This window comes from Gopherus evgoodei, unplaced genomic scaffold (assembly GCF_007399415.2).
Source record: "Gopherus evgoodei ecotype Sinaloan lineage unplaced genomic scaffold, rGopEvg1_v1.p scaffold_130_arrow_ctg1, whole genome shotgun sequence".
Classification (NCBI taxonomy): Eukaryota; Metazoa; Chordata; order Testudines; family Testudinidae; genus Gopherus; species Gopherus evgoodei.
The window spans coordinates 100,673-110,648 of NW_022059793.1; the positions used below are offsets into that span (position 1 = coordinate 100,673).

Genomic DNA, 9,976 nt, shown 5'->3' on the forward strand with positions numbered 1-9,976 from the left:
GAGGTCAGACAATTGTTTGACAGCAGACATTGAGATTTAAAACGTCAAAGTTTTATAAACCATTAAAATGCAAACTGTCAACTCACATGTCAAAATATACAAAGTAAATATCCTTTTATCAAATTCCAATAAGTTTTCAAGCAGTATTTTTCTTACTTTGCCTGTCTGCACATTTCGATTATTATCGATGGAAATATTTTTCTTCAGTGTGTGTATGGGGAAAATCGACAATTTTACTGATAAATTGAATCCTCAGTACAGAAGAGCTGGCACACTGCATATTCTGCTGTCACAACAATAGTAACAGGGCATCAGTGAATTGAATGAATAGATAATCTGATGGAATTCTGGGGTCAGGGTCGGCTCCAGGCCCCAGCGTGCCAAGCACGTGCTTGGGGCGGCATCCTGTGGGGGACGCTCTGCCGGTTGCTGGGAGGGCGGCAGACGGCTCCAATGGACCTCCCACAGGCGTGCCTGCAGAGGGTCTGCTGGTCCTGCGGCTCCGGTGGAGCATCCACAGGCAAGCCTGTGGGATGTCCACCGGAGCCGCGGGGCCACCGGACCCTCCGCAGGGACGCCTGCGGAAGGTCCACCGGAGCCGCAGGACCGATGGGCGGCAGAGAGCCCCCTGTGGCGTGCTGCCGTGCTTGGGGCGGCGAAATGGCTAGAGCCGGGCCTGTCTGGAGTAATAAGATGTATCTGCCAGGTGCTGTTCCAGATCAGGCTGGGTTCACCCACAATCATGTTCATCTCGGGCTTGACATTACAGGACATTGAGTGCCCATAATTCCTACTGGCTTCACTGAGAGCTGTAGGGGCTCAGCATTTCACAGGAAATGCCCAGCACCCTGTAGGAGTGGACACCATGTGCTTTCTATAATTGACAGATCAGACTTCAGATCGCTGGCATTTGGAAATCTGCAAAACAAGAGTAACCTGGGCAATAAGGGATCAAAGCAGCCATTCACACAGGGGTCTCAAGAAACTCCATTGTACAGATGAGGAAACTGAGGTCCAGAGAGGTGAAGTCAACTAGTAACAAAACAGGGAATAGAAGTCAGGTGTGACTGTGCCACTATCACAGTACTGACCTTTCTTCTTCACTGTCCCACTTCAGGGCTTTCATTCTTACAGAGTTATTGGGCCCAGAGACCTGATTCACATCTTACATTAATGTTGCACATTGAAGTATCTAGATGAAAAGTATGTGGTGCACTCCACAACAAAGGGGCCTGGTATAAAATATAATGTGTGCTCATGTAATTACAGACTGCATTGTAATGGAGACACACACAGGATAGCATCTCTCTACCTTGGTGCCTCCTTGACAAGGTGTTTTAAAGTAACCCACAATAGCAGTGATAAATATTAGACTAATCAAACCACAAAAATCTGCATCCCTAAGCCAAAACAGCAGAAATATCAGTCCCAATATTGCGTGCAAGCTATAGCGGCTACTGAGCTCACCTAAAAAGCCAGCTGGCCAGTGAGAGAGGTGACTCAGACACATTACAGCAAACCAGCTCATTCCCGTTTCAAGGGCACTGAACAAACTATGGCAGGACGGTTTGAATCCTTTTGACAGCAGAGAGTTTAGTGACAACTTTTCCCAGGGCCTCTTTGACCTCTCTGTTCCTCAGGCTGTATATGAGGGGGTTGACCATGGGAGTCACGACTGTGTATAAGAGGGAGAACACTTTGTTCAGGTCTCTCAGTGTATCAGTTTTTGGTAGCATGTAGACAATCATTATGGTCCCATAGAAAATTGACACGACGATGAGGTGAGAGGAGCAGGTGGAAAAAGCTTTTTGCCACCCGGTGGTGGAAGGCATTTGCAGGATAGTGATGATGATACAGACGTATGTTGCCAGCGTTAATAAAAATGGCAGGAGAATGCATATAGGAGCTAGCATGGTAGTGACAAGCTCAATCATACGTGTATCACTGCAGGAGAGTTTTATTACTGGGATGAAGTCACAGAAGAAATGGTCAATTTCATTGGGGCCGCAGAAAGTCAATTGTTGCATTAAAAATATTGTTATGTCTGCAGCCAAAGAACTACTTATCCAAGTGCCAACTGCTAGCTGGAGGCAGGACCTGCCATTCATAAGGACTGCATAGTGCAGTGGTTTGCATATCGCTAAATACCGATCATAGGACATCACTGCCAGGAGATAGCACTCTGCAACTGCCAGGAAAACAAAGAAATAATATTGTGTGAGACAGCCGCTAATGGAAATAATTCTGTCCCCAGGCAGGAAACTGGCCATCATCCTGGGCAGGATGGTAGAGGTGTAGCAGGTCTCCAAGCAGGACAAGTTCCCCAGGAAGAAGTACATGGGGGTGTGAAGTTGCTGATCAGCCACAACTAGCACAATGATGAGGACGTTCCCAGCCACGGTCACAATGTAGATGATGAGAAACAGGAAGAAGAGAAGAATTTGTTGCTCTGGGAGATTCCCAAATCCTAGCAGGATGAATTCTGTGAGAACTGTTTGATTTCCCTGCTCTGGGTTTGCCATGAGGTGAAACTAGAGGAAGAAAACAAAATTTACAATAGACTCTGAAGATGATATATTTTAATCAAGTAGTAGTATCTATTTAGTTCCATAAATATTCCATAAGGTCCGTCATCCTGTAGAGTCAGTGAAGAACCAAGACTCTGGAGGCAAATTTCCTGCTTAGATCTTTGACATTCCATGATCACCCCTCCTTCTGTCAGTTAAAAGGCCAATATAGGCAGAAAAATCACACTGATGTCTAGTTTTATGCCAAAATTGGCAATGCCATTTTGTATCTTTGACAAGTGGTCACCATAGATCACCAGGGTGGACTGTGACTCTTTCACTGAAAACATATTATTGGCTCAGCTAAAGGCTATCAGGCTCTAGTGGACTCATATTCTATGATTCTATGACTTAGCCACTAGAGGGGGACAATGATCAGCACTGTGTCAAAGCAAGTTACGTTAATCTCCCTGAGACAAGGTCCAGCACTTTTCTATTGTTTTTATTCTTTTTCCATTTTTTGACATTCATCTTAGACCTCTCCAGAGACACACACATCACTGAGCTGTTGCATCACAAACTTATGCTGAATTTACACTTCACTTTCCTTTTCCAGTATCACAAACACCTCGCTGTCTCAGTTTACTTTCCTTCAGAAACACTTGCAATTTGAATCTCATTTCGTTTCTGTCTTCCATTGAATCATTCCTCTGCCCCGCTGTGAGTTTGCTTCTGCACCCTATTAATGTTGTCTCCCAGTGTGATTAACTTCACTTTCTAGGTGAAGGTGAACAGGTGATTATTAACTAGCACAGGACCTACAACGCAATGGGATGGCTCCCCTAAATGAATGGATCCCGCTCTCTGATTAATTTGTTTTATCAAACACCACAGCTCCCCCAACTCAAGGCATCGCTCTTTATTCTAGAATCCCTTTGGTTTTGGAAATTGAGTCACTTAGCAAGCCACATGATATTGCCACTAGCTAAGGCAATCAGATAATTTCAAACAGGATGCTAGTGACACGAAGTGTCCCATACCTCATAACACCCAAACGTATCACATCAGTGCAACCCCTTCAGCCACTGTTCAATTCTATCAATGATAACGGAACATGTGTGATAAGATTTATTTTTATAACTGCTCAATCCTCTGTGTTGTTCATTTTTCCCTTGCCTTCTAGAACAAGCAATTTTTCTCTTAATAGTCAAATAAAATGAGTATTATGAAAACAATGACCAACATACAGAATTAATGTAATTATTGTCACCATTTCAGGGTAACGGCACCTGTTTGCCCCCTCTATGATCCACTTTGGGTGTCCCAGTCAGGTCTCCTGTCTCCAGTCATCAGCTGTCTCTGGGCAGGGCCCCTTGTCCCAGGCAGGGGCAGGGGGTTTTAAGACTGCACAGCTCCCTGCCTTGCATTGGGAGATCACCAGCAAGCCCAGTGCCTAATGCCTAGTGCCTGTGCATTGCTTTCTGTCCAAGGGCTACAAACAGGCATTGCGGACAGTTATGATGGAAAACCCCCTTTCATTGCTGTAGTAAGTGTCTACACGACTGTGGCATAGCTGCAGCTGTGCCTCTGCGCTGCGTGTAATGTAGATATGCCACTAGTCTCTGGAAAAGCCAGCCTGAACCAGTACACACAGGGGGTGGGAACTTCTCCGGAGCCGCTTAATCTCAGTGACTCGCCTTCATCACTGCCCCCAGTTTTTGGTTCCTGAAGGATTCAGTTTCAATCACTAGATGTCAGTAAACGTTGCTATCAGCTGAGACACTGAAACCAACAGAAAAAAAATGAGTCACCTTCGGCATTAGCACAGCCTTCCCCTGAGCCCGTGGGGCTGGGAGTCACTGGCCTCACAGCCAGGCAGGGAGCCCTCTGCACCCAGTTGTCATGGGAGTGAGCAGAGCTGCACAGGGCCACCTGCACTGCCGTGGGGCTGGTGACATCCATCCCTGAAGGTGCATGGTGTGGAGCAGGCTGTGGTCCTGACAGGCCAGAGCTGAGATCCCCAGTCTGGGCTGTGAGGCGGAGGATGAGTTCCTGGCTGTGGTAGAGAGCACCCCACTGCTGGATTGCTTCTGCCCTTGGATGGAGCCATTCAACAGCAGGGTGGGCTCTCCCACTTCCCAGGGCTCATGGGTCTCCGCCTCCGCACTGCCCTGGCCATGGAACTCTGCTCCACTGGGCCAGAGGAGCTGCCTTCCCTGCCCCTTGCATCCTGGTGTCTTGGACCCCTCGCGGTGCAGGGAGCCACCAGTTTCTCCGCTGTCACTGCTGGGATACCCCTGCACATCTGCTGTCAGCACTGCCCTAACCCTGATCCGAACCCTGCCCCTTGCTGAATTTCCTGCAGCTGTAAAAATTAAAATAGTTAAAAATTGAAGAAAAAACATAAAAGTCAATGTTAGTAGTCCACATTGCAAAAAAATTGAATTCTGCCAAGCCTACTCATGGACAGTGTCTACACCCTGAGCACTGAGCTCAGCAGCAAATATCAGCTCTGCTCTACCCAAATCTCACTAACCCTCTCCATGCCCCAACGAGGTCTATGCCAGAATGAAAAGTAAAATCTTGTGTGTAGCAGAGGGAAACTTTGAGTGGAGTGAAGGATGCTCCAGTGTTTCATGAGCTCGCTTTGGAGATGTGGTTCAATTCCCTCCTTTGTCACAAAAATCCTTGTGTGACTTTTAGGCCAGAATTCTAAAGGCCAGTAGGTACCTAAAAATGCACACTGGGGCCTGAGTAGGTGCAGTACATAACACCCATTGATTATAAATTCCACTATGGGTGTCTGCTCTCTTTACCTCTCTTAATCTCTGCTTCTGTAAATCTGTCCCTCTGGGTGTTAGGTCCCTATCTGTAAAGCAGGGGCAACAGCATTTCATGGGACAGTGGGAGGATAGATACATTCAGTTCAGTGAGGTGCCCAGATACCATGATGATGGGGGCCATACAAGGAGCTACAATAGCAGTGACCTGAGTGGTCTTTCCTTCTTCCAAATTCTGTTGGGTTGGGACTTTAAGAGAGATCATTGCCAAATTCCCCTTAGGTTCTAATGGAATTAGTTACCTAGCAAACTTACATAGCTTCAAAAACCTTGAGCTTCAAGAAGCAGGGAGGAAAAGATTGATTTACCTCTATTAGCGGCTGGAGTCTATCACCTCCTCACTCAGGATTTCAGACACTGTGAACCAGGTTATTCAGTCTATCTTCTCTCCCCACTGCATTCATGTACTTCCATGTTCTCAGTAAATAGAATGTCATAGCTGAGATGGGCTACCATGGCTCTGTTATATCTGGTACTGTGCCCTGTGCTTCATACCCTCTGCCAAATGGGGAACATCTTTTCTGATTCATTATATATTCTTCTGTGGTAAGGTGCAGTCTCCTGAGACACATCTGCTGTGGGGAATGTAATAAGCAAGGGAAAGTTAGTATTAGGTTTATTTGCAGACAATGTCAGTAGAGTCAAACTTTTAATCTCAAAGCGGAAGTCCTGGAGAGGGAAGAAACTTCTAATCCTAAAATCAATCTCTCTCTTTAGTGGGTAAATGTTATGCTGATGGTCAAGAAATAACACCAATTCTAGAAATAAGGTTTACAGCTGAGATTTTCAAAGCTGCCTAAATGATTTAGACACTGAGTTACCATCCAGTTCCCCTAGGCAGGTTTGAAAAATCTTAGCATAGTTAGCTGATCTTGCACTTTCTCTAAACAAACCCCATGTTGCCCTCAATAGCAAAACACAGTAGTACCCAGACCCCATCCAATATCAGATAATTAGTTCAGGGAACATTTTTTTAAGTGTTTATGTGATTTTCAATTTTCAAAAGTGTTTTAGTAACTAAGGATTAGCACCCTAAGGGTACGTCTACACTACTCACTGGATTGGTGGGTAGTGATCAATCAGGGATTGATTTACCATGTTTCCTCTAGATGCGATAAATTGAGTCCCCGAACGCACTCCCCATCGACTCCGGAACTCCACCACTGTGAGAGGTGGATGAGGAGTCGAGGGGGGAGTGACAGCCACCAATCCTGCACCACAAGGACGTGAAGTAAGTCAATCTAAGTTGATTTAAGATTCTTCGACTTCACCTACGCTGTTCTCGTAGCTGAAGTTGCATATCTTAGATTGTTCCCCTCCCCCAGTGTAGACCAGGCCTAAGAGTCACTGAAGGTCAAGAAGACTCAAGCAAACTTAAGCAGTGACACAGTAGCCTAAGTGTTTTCGAAAATGTTACCCAATTTTTGCTCAGATAAAATGTAGGTACAACAAGGTGCTTTACAAATTTAGGTTGGGATTGTCAAAGGGAGGGGGTGTAAAATGTACACAACTGCCACTGAATTGCTGTGAGAGTTTGGCACTTAACTTCCTTAGGCTTCTTGGAAAAGCCCAGACCATGGAAGCATGGAGGTCAGAGACCTACTTTTTTTCCCCAAACCCTGAAAAGTTTGAGTCATATGCATCTTCAGTGCCACAGCAGTTACACAAATTAGATAATCTCATACAAGAAATATAGATCTCTATTTGGTCTGTTGGAGTGTTTGATAACCAACAGAACAGTACTGACTGCATCCTGTAGAGGACCGTGTTATACATTCACACTGGCCAGTTCATAGTCCTCAATGGGTACAATGACAATCATAATTTCATTTCTGTGTATTTCAATATATTCTACAACTTGAGTCTAAGAAGTTTTTCAGCATGAAGTTCGACATACTGTCACTTCTTGTCCTGGAGAGAATGCTTCTTGCAGCCTTTACGGAAGAGCACTAAAATTGCTCCCTGATCACTTAATAAGGGCTCTGTCTAATTTATCACTAGTATGAATAATTGTGTCCCCCAAGCTTTGTTCTTCATAATTCCCAGTGCTGAATATTTGTGGCTCACATAATTGCGTTTTTAAATAAGAGGTTTCTTTTTCTTTTTCTTTTTCTTTTTCTTTTTTTCTTTTTCTTTTTAAATTAATCTGACAAAAATATAGCAGATATGGATGTAATTGTATTGCTTAACTCTTTGAAGGATATTGGCTGAATACAGGACTAGAATATATAATATAGAGAAAGACCTGAAGCTTCACAGAGCTTGGCTTACATTTTTAATTCAAGTTTTAATTCCAAGTTTATCAGTTCTTAATCACTTACAAATATTGTTTAACTAAAATCATGGTTTTAGTATTTAGTACTGTCCATTTGTCATTCCCCAGAATCAGCTGCCATCTAGAGATCATAAGAATAGACACACAAAACATTGGCCAGAAAATCTTGGCTGCCCCCTAGTGCCCATTTTACAGTATAGCTGCCTCATCCCTGCCCCTTGTGGCCATTATACAGTATGGAGCCTAAAACCCTTTTTCTTAAGTGACATAGGAGCCTATGTCTTACTGACAGTTTACAAGATTTGTTCCTAAGTGTATTAGTTCCTTCTGACTATGAGATTTAGGGGCTAGATCCACTAGAGCACTTAAGCACCTCAAGTAACAAATGCCAAAGTCCAGCATTACAATGGCACTGAGGACTTCCAAAGCCCTGCTCAGCTGGCACCTAACATCCCCGTGAGCCTCCATGTCCAGCATACAAATCTCCTCCACATGTGAATTTTCACCATTAAGGTTCCCTGCCTGCCTAAGTCCATGGCAGTTAGTACATGCCCTGGCATCTCTGTCTAGGTGCAGAGGCTCCTCTCTCATATGCAAGTTTCAGAGGGATCCCCACCTTTTTCCATCTGTGGGCCTGATGCAATAGACATGCTTGAAGCACACCTAACCCTGTGCAACATGGCAAGCAGGGAATGGCAGCCTTCCTTTCAGCCTTGAGCTTCATGGCTAGGGCTCTCAGCCAGGGTGTGGGAGATGCAGGTTGAACTCTTCCTTCTGCAGAGAAGGGATTAGAACCTGGGTTTCACACTTGGCAGGTGGATTCTCCAGCCACAGTGCTATGGGATGTTTGGATAATGGGAGCAGGGGATGCTCACAGTCTTGCCTGCTGAAGTCGTCCCACTGTGTATAAATAACTCCACATGCATTGGGCCAAAGGGAGAGGAGGAATGACTCTACAGCCCAGTGGTCAGACCCCTATTCAAATGCTGCTTCACGACAGGCATAAGAGAAAAAGAACCCTACTTTCCCACTTCCAAGGTGATTGCCTCTGCTGTGTGTATGTGTGTGTGTGTGGGGGGGGTGTGACAGGTGAGAACCTCATACACACATGCTCTCCTCCCTCAGGCTGAGATTTAGGCACCTTGTTCCTTCATAGGAGCAGGGCTTAGGTCATGTCGTGCTCCTCAGCATTCCCTGTGGGCTCCCTGCTCAGCAAGCTGACTTTTGTGGATCCCTTTCTTAGGTCCAGATGCTCAAAGGGACTTTGCTCCTACCTGCCACTGAAATCAATGGGAGTTGGGAGCCCAGTTCTCCCCATGCAGCCTAAGCACCTAACTTGAGCTGTGGGATCACTGCATGGCAAGGTGCCTAGAGGCTGGATATTGCCATGCTTAAGTCTCTTTGTGGATCAAGGAGCAGATTTTTAGAAGTGTTTAGTGTGACCCTAGGACATCTTGATGACAACTGGCAGAGGATACAGTGATCCCAAGTGTTCACCAAAAGGGGTCATGCACGGTCTCTAGTGTCGCACTTGTCATCAGAATCATTGAGAGATGTATGCACAGAAAATGTGAGGAATTATGTATATATGCTGGAAATTATGTTCTCTAGGCCTTGTAGTTTCACTCACAGGTAGCACATCTTGAGACAAACTTCTCCAAACATTAGGTGGGAACCACTAATCACCCTGGTGCACCACTGTGCATTGTCTATGTATCTCAGGTATATCACTGGTTTCATGATGCATGTACCTGAGACACTTTGATATTTTCATCCTATGACCAGCCAATCTAAACTCTTCCATAGATTTTCATGACAAATTCAACCACCACCACCCATCCATGAAACTCTCTAGAATACTCTCACACCAGCATCATCTTCCTGGACAGCACAATCAGCATCAAAAATGGAACCCTACAGACAACCATATAAAAGAAACCAGTGGATCACCACACCTACTGTCAGATCCAGCAACCATCCCAGACACAACAAAAAATCTGCTATCTACAGCCAGGCACTTAGATACCACAGAATATGCACCAAAGAGAAAGTCTGGAATATACACCTTAACATGCTTAAGAGTGTCTTCTCCAAACAAAGACATTCCAAAGAAGTAGATCACATCATGGAACAGTCCATCCAAATACCCTGAGAGAACTGCCTTTAATATGGGGAGGGGAGGAGGACCCCTCCTGCCACATACCCTGTATGGGTTCCAGTGTGATGTGGTAGGTGACAACCAGGGGTTTCATTAAACAATTACAACCCATACTTAACTGGTACCCCATCGTATAAGAAATCATTCCTGAATCCCCGCTTCAGGTCTTCAAACAACCCCCCCACAACCTCATTCA

At 45.2% G+C, this 9,976-nt stretch overlaps 1 protein-coding gene across 1 annotated transcript; it reads right to left on the minus strand.

The window, feature by feature from the left end:
• Positions 1-1,553: 1,553 nt before the first annotated feature.
• On the minus strand, positions 1,554-2,522 carry LOC115639819 (olfactory receptor 11A1-like). Its single transcript, XM_030542792.1, has one exon. It carries the CDS (start codon positions 2,520-2,522, stop codon positions 1,554-1,556), a length of 969 nt encoding a protein of 322 aa, XP_030398652.1.
• Between the last annotated feature and the right edge of the window lie 7,454 nt (positions 2,523-9,976).

Excerpts from the sequence above, each read along its gene's own strand:
- LOC115639819 (XM_030542792.1), bottom strand. The coding sequence starts at position 2,522 with ATGGCAAACCCAGAGCAGGGAAATCAAACAGTTCTCACAGAATTCATC.